This window comes from Pleurodeles waltl, chromosome 2_2, assembly GCF_031143425.1.
Source record: "Pleurodeles waltl isolate 20211129_DDA chromosome 2_2, aPleWal1.hap1.20221129, whole genome shotgun sequence".
NCBI lineage: Eukaryota > Metazoa > Chordata > Amphibia > Caudata > Salamandridae > Pleurodeles > Pleurodeles waltl.
Window position 1 is genome coordinate 807,733,781 of NC_090439.1, and position 17,760 is coordinate 807,751,540.

General features: G+C 49.5%; 1 protein-coding gene across 1 annotated transcript in view; it reads right to left on the bottom strand.

Annotated features, from left to right (window-relative positions):
* PSKH2 (protein serine kinase H2) overlaps positions 1 to 6,800 on the bottom strand; it is a 72,204-nt gene extending 65,404 nt beyond the window's left edge. Inside the window, exon 1 of the mRNA XM_069218931.1 lies at positions 6,408 to 6,800. Within this exon, the coding sequence (XP_069075032.1) occupies positions 6,408 to 6,706 (299 nt within the window). The 5' untranslated portion in view covers positions 6,707 to 6,800. The remainder of the gene's footprint in view (positions 1 to 6,407) is intronic.
* Positions 6,801 to 17,760: the final 10,960 nt, after the last annotated feature.

The following is a 17,760-nucleotide window of genomic DNA, read 5'->3' on the forward strand; positions in this document are numbered from 1 at the left end:
AGATTGCATCCTAAAACCTAGACTCCAGTTGTTGCCAATGTTATCTTGTAGCTCCATACAGATCTTTACTCTAAACTCTTTTTGCACAAATGGTAAAGTAGAGACTACTCTTCTGAACACTATCTGCCCCTGTGATTCAGAAAACATTCCTGTCCTAAACTCATTGTCACTTGACCGCAGGGCTCTCCGCATGGTTATCTTTGCCACGCCTGCTGCATAATTTGCAAACTCCACACAATACATTTGAGTTTAACGTTGAAACTAATCAAGTATGAAATAAACGTGGCACAGGTGGGGCAACAGTGGCAGACACTTTTCAAAACTCAGCTAGTAATGTTTCTTCTGTCGATTGCTGTTTTCAGAAGTTTAAAAAGTAGAAAAGGGATGAAAATGCTCTCCAAATAGCGCCAGTGCTCCCAAAAGAAAACGAATAATTTCATATTTAAATGTCATTCAAGGAGAGTGAAACAAAACGATTCCTCCGTTATCATGAAAATATTCTATTTCACTCGTGAAAAATCATGCTGCGCCGCACTGTCCCAAGCAGCATTTATTTATACAGGACACTCAGGCCCTCATTCTGACCCTGGCGGTGTTTGACCGCCAGGGCGGAGGACCGCGGGAGCACCGCCGACAAGCCGGCGGTGCTTCAATGGGGATTCCGACCGCGGCGGTAAAGCCGCGGTCGGACCGGCACCACTGGCGGGCTCCCGCCAGTGTACCGCGGCCCCATTGAATCCTCCGCGGCGGCGCAGCTTGCTGCACCGCCGCGGGGATTCTGACCCCCCCTACCGCCATCCAGATCCCGGCGGTCGGACCGCCGAGATCCGGATGGCGGTAGGGGGGGTCGCGGGGCCCCTGGGGGCCCCTGCAGTGCCCATGCCACTGGCATGGGCATTGCAGGGGCCCCCGTAAGAGGGCCCCTAAATGTATTTCACTGTCTGCTGCGCAGACAGTGAAATACGCGACGGGTGCAACTGCACCCGTCGCACAGCTTCCACTCCGCCGGCTCGATTCCGAGCCGGCTTCATCGTGGAAGCCTCTTTCCCGCTGGGCTGGCTGGCGGTCTGAAGGAGACCGCCCGCCAGCCCAGCGGGAAAGTCAGAATTACCGCCGCGGTCTTTCGACCGCGGAACGGTAACCTGACGGCGGGACTTTGGCGGGCGGCCTCCGCCGCCCGCCAAGGTCAGAATGAGGGCCTCAGTGTGTAGGAAAACCTCAAACTTTTGATTTCTCTTTGTAATGTCTGATATCTGAATCTTATATCGCCTATTAGTTTCATTATTTACTTTCTGGTGCAGCATAATTTAATCGCTGCATAATGTGCCCATATGTTGCCGCATACTTCTAGCGACCCTGCCTATGTTCTACATGCACCCACACGTGTTGCAGTATAAAGTACTCTGCAAATCAGAGCATCCTCCGGTGCCATGGCAGGTCAATGGGAAGCAGTGTTTTCTGAGCACAACAGTTAAGATTTGTATTTGTTATGTTCCATTCCAAGCTCAATAAGTACTAGGGGGTGGAGAACGTCTGGATGCTGTGATGGGAGTCATCAGGTGAAGAGCTGAATGTGGGGGCTAAACACGTACTTTGGTGCTTACACAGTGCCAGACCATAAATACTACACAATCCCAAGTGCGGAGGTGGGCTGAGGCAAGGGGGACACATGCCAAACTTCTGACAAGCCCTTGTCTCAAAGCTGTCGTGACAGCACAGGCGATCCCATGCCATGCCTAACTGAATCCCAACAGGCATTGCATATCCACCAACTTAATTGTAAAAGAATGGGGGTGTTGAGCTTAGGTATTAAGGCCCGTATTTATACTTTTTGACGCTAAACTGCGCTAACGCAGTTTAGCGTCAAAAAATTTTGCGCCGGCTAACGCCATTCTGAAGCGCCATGCGGGCGCCGTATTTATTGAATGGCGTTAGCCGGCGCAAGCAGACCGGCGCTGCCTGGTGTGCGTGGAAAAAAACCACGTACACCAGGCAGCGCCGGCGTAGGGAAAAATGGCGTTAGGGCGTCTTAAAAATGGCGCAAGTCAGGTTGACGCAAAAAAATCGTCTTAACCCGATTTGCGCCATTTTAAATGACGCCCAGACGCCATTTACATGACTCCTGTCTTAGTAAAGACAGGAGTCATGCCCCCTTGCCCAATGGCCATGCCCAGGGGACTTCTGTCCCCTGGGCATGGTCATTGGGCATTGTGGCATGTAGGGGGGCACAAATAAGGCCCCCCTATGCCACCCCAAAAAAAAAAAAAAAAAAATGTATACTTACCTGAATGTCCCTGGGGTGGGTCCCTCCATCCTTGGGTGTCCTCCTGGGGTGGGCAAGGGTGGCAGGGGGGGTCCCTGGGGGCATGGGAGGGCAGCTGTGGGCTCATTTTGAGCCCACAGTTCCCTTAACGCCTGCCCTGACCCAGGCGTTAAAAAGTGGCGCAAATGCGGGGTTTTTTGACCCGACCACTCCCGGGTGTGATTTTTGCCCGGGAGTATAAATACGTCGCCGTCATTTTTTTAGACGGGAACGCCTTCCTTGCATCTCATTAACGCAAGGAAGGCGTTCACGCAAAAAAATGACGCTATTTGCCCATACTTTGGCGCTAGACGCGTCTAACGCCAAAGTATAAATATGGCGTTAGTTTTGCGCCGAATTTGCGTCGAAAAAAACGACGCTAATTCGGCGCAAACGGAGTATAAATATGCCCCTAAGTTTTAAAGTTTGCTTATGGGTGACATTTCCGTGTTTTCAGTGTCCTTACGTGTAACATTCTAGCCCATTACATATGACTCAATGAGTGTCACTTCGTTGCAAGTAATTCGTTATATTTCTAAGATGGCTCTTTCTGTGCAGTGTGATGGTTTGAGAACCAGCCTTAAAACACAGGCAGTGCTGAACATGTTTGTAAATTCATTCATTGTTAGACAGATCAATAGGGGAACAGTCACGAACTTAGAATATGCTGCCTGTCCTGCTAACTTGAATTAAACAGACCGGAAAACACAACACCTTTTGGATGAATTTCACACAGGCTGAAACTTTTGACCACACTGATTTGCTCCGGCATGCCTGGTTTGTGCCGGGTAGTAGAAAGCTAAGACTTTATGCCAGGAGATGAACAAGCCTGAGTGTCCTGATGAGGCTGGGTGATAGTGTTTGCATTCCGCGATATAGGGATGCGGATTGCGACATAATGCAGTGAGGTTACTCCGACTCTCATGCATACCGCAGAAACAAACAAGGTGAACAGTAGCTGCCTATCCTACCATGAACCCTGAACTGTGCGGTTTTGTGGGCACTTGATACAAATCATGTGCCCGCTCCTAGTCCTGGGTCGTGAGTGTTTGGGGTGTTTTCAAGCGTTTACATTTCCATTGTCCCTCCATTTAAAAATCACACCAGGCCATGTAATTCATTTTTACCCTTGAGTCCTATTTTTTGTAAATTATTAAGAGTACTGAAAAACATTAAAGTGAAATAAATGAAATAAAACGCCTCTGTACTCTATAAAATATGCACAGTCTTTTGATCCTCTCTTGTGCACTTCAAGAAGCTCTTAAATCTATGACCCTACCTATGGATTGGGTTGGTGGCCCAGGGCAGTCCACACAGCAGCACTCTCAAGTTTCTCGTATCCATGCCAGTTAGTCTAGGACTTAGTTTCCATTCTGGGATGTGTGGTCCTAATTTCATAATGGGGTAAACAAGAATACAGGTCCCAGAATGCAAAGCAAACACCTAGCCTGTCCGACAAACATATGTATGGACCTGGGAAATGTGAAAGGTCTTGTTGACATCATCTATGTGGTCCCAGGCAGTACTGAGCATTAATCAATCCAGCCTCCAAGCAATATCAAGCATTCATCAAACAAAGCTTCAAGCCGCCCTGTGCCCCATGACTACCTTTCTCAATAGAACACCTGCTCATCTCCCCTTACTCTGTATTTAAGAGTTACAGTACAGAGGCTTATGAGTGCCGTTGGCAGGTGTCAGTCACTTAATGCCTGTTGCGGATCTCTGCTGGTTTTGCACGAAGCCCTGAGAAGTTAATGCTGCTAGAAAAGGAATTAGTCTGCTGTGCTTTGAAACAGCGCCATATTTTGAATTGACTATTTTTAATGCTACCCGAGCTGGGAACTTGAATATCCTTTGTCTGACACCGGGTGACTGACCCACAGGTTTGTGGAGGACGAAGGGTCTCCACTCGACTCTCTACTGACCCACCTTTAACAATAATCACTCCATTACACAATAAAGGAGAGAGCCTCTGGCCCAGCCTCCAGGAACAATGTGGGTCAATCAGGGCAGAGGGAGACAGGCCTGCATGACACTGCACTATGATTAAAAAGTCCTCGCAAGTCAGTTTTGTGCAAACAGGAAAGCTGATGCGCACGCTCAACTTTGCTTTATCTTAGGTGTCATAACTTCCAGTCCTTGCAAGAGTTTGGAGATGTTACTAATATACATGAGGCTGACAAGAGATGGATGTGTGCCACTTTACAGGGCTGTTTAAGTGACGCATCAAGGCATCCATAACATGGAGTTATATGTGCCCGAGCCCTTCCCACCTCAAATAAATACCGGTTTAACAGTAGCGACTGGTATTCCTTTAAAATGGTGGGGCAGATTGCAGCGCAATGCCGAAAAGATTCACCCATGCTGAGTGCCTCTCCTCCAACGACTAGTCCCAGGTGATGGGCAGGAAGGTGGTTCATAACATCTTGTCATGCCAAAAAACAAATAATCCTGGATCTGCTCTCATGCTGTGTTCAGCATGAGTGCAGCTCCAGGATTAGTTGGAGCAGGCTAGCCCAGCACTCATTTTGAGGCTTGGGGCCTGCCCTGGGATTGCTTGGCCTACGGTGCGCATGTCTGTTAGGCCAATGTAGACAGCCAGCCTATCCGACATGGGCAGTGGCAGCAGTCATCATCCTGCTATCGCAGCCCCCCACCCTCACATATGCTCTGTAACAGCAGCACTGGCCGGCGCTGCAGCACACAGAATAATAAAAATGGCAATCACCATTTTATTATTCTGTATGTTTGTCTGCGGCACTCGTTGCAGGCGGGGCAACGCTACTCAACCCATTAAGAGGAACCACGGTTGCAGTTTACTTGAGTTATTCACAGACCACCAGCACCCTAGCACCACCACTCTACTACTCTACCATTACCACCATACCACCATCATCGCACACCCTACCACCACTCACAACCCTACCACCACAGACCACACTACCACCACCACCCTATTACCACAGCGTACCACCACCCTAACCACAACCACCCAAGCCACTCTAACCACCCTAAGTACCACCAACACCCTAACTACCACTACCTTTTTTTATTTACCAATCCCACTTGGCTCAGTAAATAGAAAGGAAAAAATCCCCTGCATGCATGGTGCATACGCCCTTCAGCTTATCAGCTATTTTGTATGCCGATGACACTCAAATTATTGTTTGGATCCCAGTAGATGGCAGTGCAATAGACTTAAATTTCAACCACTGATTGTCCCAAGTGTCCATCTGGACGCAGAATAATTTTCTACAACTAAACACTGAGAAAACTGAGGTGATAGCAGCTCTATGTACCTAGGAATAACTAAAGGTTCCCTTGCCAAACTAGTCTCTGCAAAACGTTGCAGCCCTGTTGCTCTTGAAAGTGCCACAATTTTGTTCCATCACCAAAGAATTACAGGATCTTCATTGGTTATCAGTAGTGTAGAGGGTCAGATTTTCTTTTTGTTATTCCTAACGCCGTGCATGGAAATGGCCCTCGTTAGCCAGGTGGTCACCCTACCCCATTGTCATTAAGATTTCAATCAAGCCTGCCCCTCTTTAGGAAATTGCTAAAATATGGCTAAAAACTTTGAGATTTGTCCTGCAGGTGAAGTAAGCTAGGCTGTATGTTTTTTTTGTTTTTGTAGTTGTTTCTGGGGTTACGCCTTTAGCGCTAAAATACTTCTGTATTTGCATACTCAACCAAAGTTTTACTTGCAAAATGACTTAGCCACTGCAGTATAGTACCTTTTTTGTTTCCTTTTTAGCCATGCAGCACAGCATTGCTAAAAGCCATTGGCAAAGCCAATGCGCGACCTAATGGTTTCGCAGAAGCTTGTTTTTCAAATTCTTCATAAAACAGTTTAAAACCAACTGCTTTAGTGTAGCTTGGACCCCTGCTCTTTAGGCGCCACATTTCTCCTGAATGAGTTATGGACCTCGAGCTACAGTTTAGGACCCCCGCTGTCTCATCATACACTGACTCCCTGTACTTTATACACAGTACTGAAGTCTACGATGAGCGCCTTATATTTTACGGGCATCATCAGTACATCTACTTGCGCTCTTTGCTCTGTCCCGATGCCCCCAGAGGAAGATCCCTGCCCTAGGCTCTGTACCTGGCTATGACCCGGGGGTCGAACTTGGCTCGGTACCGGGCCACCTTGAGCCTGTTCACGTGCTCTGGACCCGGGATGGGCGCGGCCGGCTTCGGTGGCTCGCAGTCTCCTCCGAGGCCCCAGAAATCCCCGCGCAGGAAGCCCAGTGGCCCCTGCTGCTTCTTCAGCGGCGGCTCATCCTCCCAGCCGCAGATGCGGGGAGCTCGGCTGCACCACACCATGGTCTTCACCAGGTCCGCGCAGGACTTAGCCGCCTTGGGTGGGGGCTCCGGCAGCACCTTCCCCGCTCCGCAGCCCATGGCCGGGAAGCAGAAGGGCGCAGGGTGCGCAGTGCTAGCTCCTGCTCCGGTGGGCACAGGACAAGAAGAGGCGCGCTCCACCGAGCAGTGTCCAGACCAGCCTCGCAGCCCCTCCTTCCCCTAGGGGGCTTCCGCTCCGACAGGTTCTTCTCCCACTCTCACCGACCCCCTCCACTCCCCGGAGAGGCTCTTTTAGTTCACTCTTTTATCAGAGAGGAGGCTTCTGTCGATGTGGAACGCATCCTGTGAACCGTGCGCTTCACAAACCAGCCTCTTAAACCTAAATTATTTTGAGTGGAGTTGCATTTTCCGGACTGGTGTTCTGGTTCGATCAGGTCAACTTACATTGACTAGCCAATATGTCCCTTGCTCCTAAACATAGCTGTTTCACTTTCTCCGTGAGCAATAAATAGTGACGCAAGGCAGGCACCCTACCAATCATGAGCCAGGAGATCTCTCGTCTCATTTATGATGTACTTGTCTTTGTGACCTACGATCTCTTACGTGGATAGTGCTCTCCATTTAACTCATCCCACTAAGCTTCAGCTACATGCTTACCTGCAGGGGCATAGCTAACAATAGTGCAGCAGGCGCAGTGACACTAGGGCCCAGGGGTATGAAGTCCCAAGTCACCTAAATCAGTGTCTGCTTTTTAAACCATAAAACCGGGGGATAAAGGAGCAATATCCCTGTTTACATCAGGGTCTGTGTTGCCCTTGCTACACAACTGCCCGCATGCAGCCTGTCCTGACATATATGCCACCACTCTGAGCAACTGCTGTTCCGAAGAGCGATGCATTGCCCTGTATCGAGTTGCATCATGCTGCATCAATTCAAATCAGGAGCTGTAAGGGCTGCAATGCGAGGTTCATGTCAAGTTGCAACTCACTGCGTCGGTTCCGATGAAGAGCTGAGAGGGCCGCAATGCGAGGTCCACGTTGAGTTGCTCCACATTTCATCAGTTCAGAGCTGGCAGAGCACATTTAACCCAACTTCCCAGGGTCCAGGACTAGGGAGGCACCATTTGGGAGGTTAGGACTTCCAACAGGCAGAGTCCAGGTGTGGGTTTAAGATTGTTGGAGCCTTTTCTGTCCCTGAGGCTCAGTGGTCCTGGGCTCAAGGTGCAGGTCCAGTCCTTCTTCCTGCATGTTCCAAGTTGCAGGTCTATATTTATACCTGGTACCTACTTTGAAGTGGGATAACCTTGTGGAGTTTCCTTCTACAGAGGTGTCTGGAGTTTCTTTCCTCCCTGCCCTGGGCACAGTCTTTCTTGGAGCCCACTGGGCTAGTGTGAAGTCCCTTGTGTGTGAGCTGAGCCAGTGCTTTTGAAGTGCAAGAGTGATAGGTGACATATAAGATAGATAGCTGTGGTAAGTGACAGCTCTGTCCCCATCAAGTCAGAGATGGTCCATCCTGCCTACACCCAGATCCTCTATTGTGGTGCTGTCTCGGAGGAGTATACAAAAGCCAAATACACCTAGTCATGTGGCCCAGGAACAGGCCACAGGCACCAAATGGTTAGGACAAGCAAATACCAACTTTCTAAAAGTGTAATTTTCAGAATTGTGACTTCAAATCCAACATGATCATTAAAGAGGATTTTCAATTGCAATTCCTCAAATACTAAACTTGACTTTCCTACCTGCTCTTAATCAAAAGTTGTAAGAAAATGCCACTCAAATGGTCACCTCAAAGTGTTTGGACTGGTGCTGCTGTTTTATTTACTCTGAGGGTACACTGAGGCCTGCTAACCACACCTCAGTGCCACTGCCCTGACCCCAAAATGTGTGTTACATTGGTGTTACCCAATTGTCAGATGCTAACCTACCTATAAATTCCTGGTATGTGGTGCCCAGGGAATGTAAGATATTCACCCCAAGGACTGTAGCACTGGTTGTGCCGCCCTGGTTGTCACCCGGGTAAAATGAGTCTCCTGGTCCACTACTGCAGACTGGAAGAGCAATTTTAAACTGCTAGCCAAAATTGCCATTTAAGTCAAACCTCTCTGTGCAATATGTGTAAGTCACCACTATGGCAGGCCTACACAGCCCTAAGGCCTTCATTTAAATTTGGACTTTTGCAGCCTAAAGTCCCTCTCTGCCTTCCTGTCTGTAGGAGGCTGGCCTGGTTTGTAGTGGATACCTTGGGTACTTACACCTTATATCAGGTCCCGTTATCCCTTATTAGTGAAGTAGTAACGTTCTAGCAGCTTAGACTGATAGAGGTAGCTGTAGCAGAGCAGCTTAGGCTGAACTAGGAGACATGCAAAGCTCATGCAATACCACCTATAGTTACACAGTACCTATACACAAGCAGTGTTACCAAAAATGAAGTTATTTATTTGGGTGACACAGTACAAAAATATTTTACAGACAATACTCCTTCTGGAGGTAAGTATTATACACAATATATACACTAGACACCAAAATTAGACAAGTAAATAGTCATAGAACAATGCAAACAGTAGGAAATCCTATAGAATGCAATGGGAGAAAATAGGTCTAGGGGCAACACAAACCATATACTAAGAAAGTAGAATGTGAATCACAAATTCCCCCCTAGACAAGTGTGGTGTGTGCAGAATCGCTGGGAGAGTAAGAATGCAGTAAAGGTAAGTAAATTACCCAACCCCAGAGCCCAGAGAAGCAGGAGTAAAGTACTGCAAGTTTCCTTAGGGCACACTACACCTCATTTTGGGGATTTTGCAGCAGCCAACTGTTAGACTTTTCATCCTTGGCGTGGTCTCCCTTAACTTTTTGCCTCTGTTCCCCAGGTTGTTGATGTGTGTTGGACTCTGATTTTGCTGTGTTTGTTACTCTGGGAACTTTACCACTGCTTACCAGTGCTAAAGTGCAAGTGCTCCTTTACAAAAATGTGTATGTAATTGGCTTATCCATGATTGGCATATTTGATGTATTAGTAAGTCCCTAGTACAGTGCACTAGAGGTGCCAGGGCATGTAAATCAAATGCTACTAGTGGGCCTGCAGCACTGGTTGTGCCACCCACATAATTAGCTATGTAATCATGTCTCAGACCTGCCACTGCAGTGTCTGTGTGTGCAGTTTTAACTGTAAATTTGACTTGGCAGGTGTACCCACTTGCCAGGCCTAAACCTTCCCTTTTCATACATGTCAGACACCCCTAAGGTAGGCCCTAGGTAGCCCAAAGGGCAGGGTGCAGTGTATGGTTAAGGTAGGACATATATTAATGTGTTTTATATGTCCTGACAGCGAACTGTTGCTAAATTCGTTTTTCACTGTTACAAGGCCTGTCCCTCTCATAGGTTAACATGGGGGGCTACCTTTAAATCTGATTAAAGTGTAGATTCCTTTTGGGAGCGGATAGACATGTGGTGTTTGGGGTCTCTGAGCTTACAATTTAAAAATATATCTTTTAGTAAAGTTGATTTTGTGTGTTTGAAAATACCACTTTTAGAAAGTGAGCATTTTCTTGCTTAAACCATTTCTGCGACTCTGCCTCTTTGTGAATTCCCTGTCTGGATCAGTTTGACAGTTGGGCTGGTTGCACCTCACACTAGACAGTGACACAAAGGGAGCTGGGGTGTAGTCTGCATTTCCTGATGAGCCTTCTATGTTAGGAGAGAGGGGAGGAGTGGTCACTCACACCTGAAAGGGCTGTGCCTGCCCTCACACAATGTAGTCTCCAACCCCCTGGTGAGTGTCTGGGGCCTGGCCTGGGCAAGGCAAGATTTCACATTCAAGAGAGACAGTGCTTTGAAGTAGGCCTACTTCAAAGGAGAAATTGGGTATAAGAAGGGCACCCAAAACCATAGACTTTAGGACATTTCTGGAAACAAGAGGAACCTCTGCCTGGAGAAGAGCTGAAGAGCTGAGGAAGAAGAGCTGCCAGGCCTGAGTCTGTGCTTTGTGGAGCTATCCTGCAGTTGCTGCTTCTGCCAGAGTAAGAGGGCAAAGACTGGGCTTTGTGTGCCTTCCATCTTGAGAAGAAATCACCAAGGGCTTGATTTAGAGCTTGCCTCCTGTTGTTTGAACTCTCAGGGACAGCAAGGACTTCTCTCTGCCAGCACCTGGAGTCTCTGGAGAGACTCCTACTCCTGTGGCGCCCATCCAGTTCCTGGGACCCTGAAAGGAGAAGCTGGCAGCCTAAGAGGAGGAAATCCACGCACAGAGCGCCGTGCAGGGAAAAGATCAACGCGACTCCGCTCTGCGGCTGAAGAAACGACGCGCCGCCGGCTCCGCGGCTGAAAATCGACACTCGCCGTAAACGCGACGAAGAATCGCCGCACTTGGAGATCGAAACCCACGCTGAGTTGTTTTTGAATCATCGTGCGGCTGGATTTCCGATGCAAGTACCACTGGGTGTGTAAAAACAACGCAAGGCCTTCCCGGAACCAAGGGTGCTGACCGGATCAACGCATTGCTCTCCTGCAGAAATGACGCAAGGTCTCGCTCGTGAGTGAAATCGACGCATCGCAAGCCTTTTTGACACACAATCGCCTGTGCGGGGTTATTTTGGACTCACCCAAGGTACATTTTCACGCTAACAGTGTTAGTGTGTGTTTAAAACTACTTAAAGACTCTTTTTGATTTTTAGTTGATAACTTGACTTGTGTATTGTGATTTTATGTCGTTTTGATCTTATTTTGTTTAGATAAATATTTCCTATTTTTCTAAACCTGTGTTTTGTCATTTTGTAGTGTTTTCATTAAGGTACTATGGGGGTCATTACGACTCCCGCAGCCCCCATAATGACATTCCCGCTGGGCCGGCGGGCGCAAACCAAGTTTGCGCCGCCGGCCCAGCGGGGATGAGGCCGCAACATAGCAGCCGGCCGTGCGACGGGTGCAGTTGCACCCGTCGCGCTTTTCACTGTCTGCTAGGCAGACAGTGAAAAGCTGGCCGGGGCCCTGTTAGGGGGCCCCTGCACTGCCCATGCCAATGGCATGGGCAGTGCAGGGGCCCCCAGGGGCCCCAGGACACTCCTTACCACCAGCCTTTTCCTGGCGGTGCAAACCGCCAGAAACAGGCTGGCGGTAGGGGTGTCATAATCCCCAGGGCAGCGCTGCTTGCAGCGCTGCCCTGGCGGATTATAACCGCCGGGGCTAAAACGGCGGGAAACCGCCGGCCCCGACGGTGCGACCATGGCGCTACCGCCGCGGTCGTAATGCTGGCCTCCCTACCGCCAGCCTGTTGGCGGTAGGGACGCTACATTACCACTGGCGGTCGGAGACCGCCAGGGTCGTAATGACCGCCAATGTGTGTTGGTACAAATACTTTACACCTAGCACTCTGAAGTTAAGCTTACTGCTCTGCCATGCTACCAAGGGGGTAAGCAGGGGTTAACTGAGGGTGATTCTCTTTTACCCTGACTAGAGTGAGGGTCCTTGCTTGAACAGGGGGTAACCTGACTGTCAACCAAAGACCCCGTTTCTATTATTGGTGGCAGCGGTGGGATTTGGACTTATATTGGTACTTGACATACAGTAATTAAGTGTACACTACTGTTTTGAGTGCAGACCACTACGTTACCACATACTACTTGTTTGGTGATCTTTGATTTTTCTCTTTTGCTTGGATTTTTCCCTACATCCCTTTTTGTTGTAATCTTTGATTGACTTCTGAACTTCATTTGGGAACTTTTCTGCTTTTTGGAACTTTGCACTTTTGTTGACTTTTCATCATGTCCCAATCTGGAGATGCATCAGTTGGAGCTGCTTTTGACCAGAAGAAATTGGATAGCTGTACCAAGGCTCAGCTAAAGCAATTCTGTAAAAGTTTTGACTGTCCCATTAAGAGCTCATCCAAGAAGGATGAGCTGCAAAAGGCGCTGAGGGCTTGGGTGACAGCCAAGAGCACTGAAGGGCACACAGAGGATGAGAGAGATGAGGAGGAAGAGTGTTCCATACACAAAGGTATTGTGGGTGGGCCTGTTATGTCCAGGGAGAGGGTCTCTAGGGCAAGTAGCAGTGTCTCATCTAAGGGTCTGACCCCTGAGGAAATGTAGGACAGGCAGGCAGAAAGGGAGCACCAGAGGGAGTTGGAGAAAATGAGGATGGCCATTGAAGAGAAAACGTTGTTGTTGGCTCAGGAGCTCAGCTTGAGGGAGCTGGATCAGAGGAGCCAGTCTAGTAGGGATGGTGGCAGCCACATCACAGTGCAGCCTGAAAGGAGGGTGCACATTCCTAAAGATCTTGTGAAGGATTACAAGAGGGATGATGACATATACTTGTGGTTCAAGGAGTATGAGTCTGCTCTCCATATGAATCTGGTCCCTGAAGCTCATTGGGGGGCGTGTCTGTGGAAGCACTTTGAGGTAGAGGGGAGGGATACACTGACAGCCCTAGAGGGTGCTCAGAATCTCACCTACTCTAGAATGAAGGATGCCCTACTCACAAGGTATGGTCTCATCCCTGAGCAGTGCAAGGATAAGTTTAGTTCCTACAAGAAGAAGGAATCCCAAACATGGTTGGAATGTGTTGATTCTTATTGCATGTCACTGGATGGTTGGGTGAAGGGCAGTAAGGTAAATATGTATGAGGGGCCTTACAATCTGATTGCTTGGGAGCACTTGTACAGTTTATGTTTTCCAGAGCTGCGCCAGCACCTGATTGACAGCATGCTGACTGACCCCAGGAAGCTTGCGCAGAAGCGGACCGCTGGGAGAGCACCAGGGTCCAGAAGAGGTATGGGGAGACCACACCAAGGGTGGGCAGGGTCCCTCTCAAAAGCAAGGTGGGGTTAAGGGTAAACAGGGAGAGTTCCCAACCCCCCAGTGATAAGAAGCCATGGTTCTCCAAAGGGAAGCAAGTGGCAGGTGGCCCCCCACGTATGTGCTGGGTCATGTGAGGGGGGACCCCAAATGCCTCAAAAGTACACCAGCACCCACTGGTGTGCCATCCCAGGGTTTGGCCAGTGTAGCGCTTGGGAAGGAGTTGGTTTCTGGTGGGTGGGAACCAGCTGAGATGACCCTTGTCTCACTAGGGGACAGTGAGATCGTCCAGAGAACCCTAGTGCCTGAAAACACTAAGAAGTACAGGCAGTGGGTGACCATCAATGGACAGAGGGTGGAGGCTCTGAGAGCCACAGGAGCCAGTGTGACTACAGTGAGGAGTCAGCTGCTGTCTGAAGAGCAGATTGATCCCCGGGTACTTCACCAAGTAGTTGCAGTGGACAACTCAGAGCACCTGTGCAGAGTGGCGCAGGTTCCCTTTGAATGGGGGGGGTCTCAGGTTCCTTGAAGGTTGCTGTGAGTCCAACCATGCCTGTTGATTGTTTGCTAGGCAATGACCTGGACAATTCCTGTTGGAAGGAGGAGGAACACAGGTCTCACTTGGAGATGTTGGGTCTGCCTGGGTGGGTATGCAGATCCACCTGGTCAATGGCAGCCCATCAGGGTAATCAAGAGCCCATGGAGCCTGAAACTTGGACTGCCAAGAAGAGGAAGGGCAAGGGGTGTGGGAAACCGGCCCCAGAAGTTCCCACGGTCTGAGAGGAGGCTGAGGGTGACGCCTTGGAGCCTACAGGGGAACAGATGGCTGAACTGGGGGAGGTCCCTGAGCTGTCGCAGTGGCAGCAGGAAGGAGGGACTACCAGGGAAGCATTCTTTGCAGCACAGAAGACATGCCCTACTTTGGAGGGTTTGCGAGAGCAGGCTGCAGACCAGGTGGCTGGCAAGGAGCCAGGATAACACCTGATTTATTGGGAGGATGACCTCCTGTATAGTGAGCCTCAGGTTCCTGAGCCTGGGTCAGCCTGGGTGCTGGTGGTACCCCAGTGCTTCAGGGCCTTCCTACTGGGGTTGGCTCATGATGTGCCTTTAGCTGGACATTTGGGGCAGGACAAGACCTTTGATAGGCTTGTCACCCACTTTTACTGGCCCCTAATGCCCAGGCACTCAGATGTACATTGCAGGTCTTGTCAGACTTGCCAGGCAAGTGGTAAGAGTGGGAGGAAATGTAAGGCTCCCATCCAACCTTTGCCTGTTGTCAGTACTCCCTTCGAGTGGGTAGGCATTAACATTGTGGGGCCTCTGGATCCCAAGACAGCCATGGGCAACAGGTTTATCCTGGTCTTGGTAGACCGTACCCAGAAGGCATTCCTTTGAGATCAATCACTTCCCCTGTGGTGGGTCGTGCTTTGATGGGGGGTTTTACCCGCACGGGGTTCCCCAAGGAAGTGGTATCTGATAGGGGTACCAACTTCATATCCACGTATATGAAGTCTCTGTGGAAGGAGTGTGGGATAACTTACAAGTTCACCACCCCTTGCCACCCTCCAAGTAGTGGTCTGGTTGAGAGATTCAACCGCACCTTAAAAGGCATGATCATGGGCCTGTCAGAGCCCTTGAGGCAGAAGTTGGATGTCCTCTTGCCATGACTTCTGTTCGCCTACAGGGAGGTGCATCAAATGGGACTTGGGTTTAGTCCCTTTGAGCTGATTTATGGCTCCCTGTGAGGGGACCGTTGAGTCTGGTTAAGGAAGCTTTGAAGAAAGCTCCTAGTAAACTCCCCCAGGATGTATTCAGTTACAGGCTGGCTTTGAGAAACCAGACTGCCCGCTTCAGGAGTCTCGCTCAGGAGAACCTGGAAGTAAGCCAGGAGGACATGAAATGCTGGTATGACCAGAATGCCACGCTGGTCGAGTTTCAACCTGGCAAAAAGTGTGGGTGATGGCACCAGTGAAGCCTAGAGCGCTCCAGGATAAGTGGACTGGGCCATTTGAGGTGGTGGAGCGCAAGAGTGAAGTCACCTACCTGGAGGACTTGCGGTCTCCAAGGAACCCTCTAAGGGTCCTGCATGTCAACTGCCTCAAGCCACACTTTGAGCGGACTGAGCTGTTGATGCTCCTTGCAACAGATGATGGGGTAGAGGAAGAAATCGAGCCTCTTACTGACCTACTGTCTGCAGGAGAAAAAGATGGGTCAGTGGAGGGAGTGATCCTCTCCCCCTCCCTGACTGAGGAGCAGCAAGGTGACTGTCGCCACATGTTGGGACAGTTTTCCTCACTGTTTTCCCTGATCCCAGGAGTCACACACTTGTGCACACATGATGTGGACACTGGGGACAGTACACCTATTAAACTGAAGGTTTACAGAATGACTGAGAGGACCAGGGCATGCATTAAGGATGAGGTATCCAAAATGCTTGCCCTAGGGGAGTTCGAGCACTCCAGCAGTCCTTGGGCCAGCCCAGTGGTATTGGTCCCAAAGGATGCTGCATCTGGTGCCACTCCAGAACTCAGGTTCTGTGTGGACTACTGGGGGCTCAATGCAGTCAGCAAGACTGACACACACCCTATCCCCCGAGCTGATGAGGTCATTGACCGGTTGGGAGCTGCCAAGTACCTCAGTATGTTTGATTTAACATCCGGGTACTGGCAGATTGCCTTAACTGAGGGGGTCAAAGAGAGGTCAGCATTCTCTACCCCAGATGGACACTTTCAATTTAAAGTGATGCCATTTGGGATGAAGAATGCCCCTGCCACCTTTCCGAGGTTGGTCAACCAGGTTTTGGCTGGGCTGGATGAGTGCAGTGCCACCTACATGACATTGCTGTGTTTAGTTCCACATGGGAGGAACACCTGCAACACCTCTGGACAGTGTTAGATGCCCTGCAGAAGGCAGGCCTCACTATTAAGGAGATCAAGTGCCAAATAGGGAAGGGTTCTGTGGTGTACTTAGGATACCAGGTGGGGAGTGGCCAGGTGGCACCCCTACAGCCTATGATTGACACAATTCTGGCTTGGGAGCATCCCAAGACCCAGATTGAAGTGAGAGCCTTTTTAGGTCTCACAGGATACTACAGGCGGTTTGTTAAGGGATATGGTACCATTGTTACCTGCTTAACTGAGTTGACTTCTAAGAAGCAACCCAGGAAAGTGATCTTGATAGAGGCTTGCCAGAACGATTTTGATGCCCTGAAGGCTTCCATGTGCACAGCACCTGTGCTGAAGGCACCTGACTACTCCAAGGAGTTTGTTGTGCAAACAGATGCATCAGGGCATGGTATTGGAGCATTACTCTCACAGCTTAATGAAGAGGGCCTAGATCAACCTGTAGCCTTCATTAGCAGGAGGTTACTACCCAGGGAACGTAGGTGGAGTACCATAGAACGTGAAGCGTTTGCTGTGGTCTGGGCACTTACAAAGCTAAGACCCTACTTGTTTTGAACTCACTTCCGAGTTCAGACCGACCACAGGCCCCTCAGATGGTTAATGCAGATGAGGGTTAAAAATCCAAAACTGTTGAGGTGGTCCATTTCCCTACAGGGGATGGACTTTACGGTGGAGCACCGTCCTGGTACAGAGCACGCCAATGCTGATCGTCTGTCCAGGTTCTTCCACCTTAGTGATGAGAACTCCCATGAGCTTGGGTAGTTGCTCCCCACTTTCAGCTGGGGGGGACATGTGTTAGACTTTTCATCCTTGGCTTGGTTCCCCTTAACTTTTTGCCTCTGGTCCCCAGGTTGTTTATGTGTGCTGGACTCTGATTTTGCTGTTTTTGTTACTCTGGGCACTTTACCACTGCTAACTAGCGCTAAAGTGCAAGTGCTCCTTTACAAAAATGTGTATGTAATTGGCTTATCCATGATTGGCATATTTGATTTATTAGTAAGTCCCTAGTACAGTGCACTAGAGGTGCCAGGGCCTGTAAGTCAAATACTACTAGTGGGCCTGCAGCACTGGTTGTGCCACCCACATACGTAGCTCTGTAATCATGTCTCAGACCTGCCACTGCAGTGTCTGTGTGTGCAGTTTTAACTGTAAATTCAACTTGCCAAGTGTACCCACTTGCCAGGCCTAAACCTTCTCTTTTCTTACATGTCAGATACCCCTAAGGTAGGCCCTAGGTAGCCCCAAGGGCAGGGTGCAGTGTATAGCTAAGGTAGGACATATATTAATGTGCTTTATATGTCCTGAAAGTGAAATATTGCTAAATTCGTTTTCACTGTTGCAAGGCCTGTCCCTCTCATAGGTTAACATGGGGGCTACCTTTAAATCTGATTAAAGTGTAGATTCCCTTTGGGAGCGGATGGACATGTGGAGATTGGGGTCTCTGAGCTCACAATTTAAAA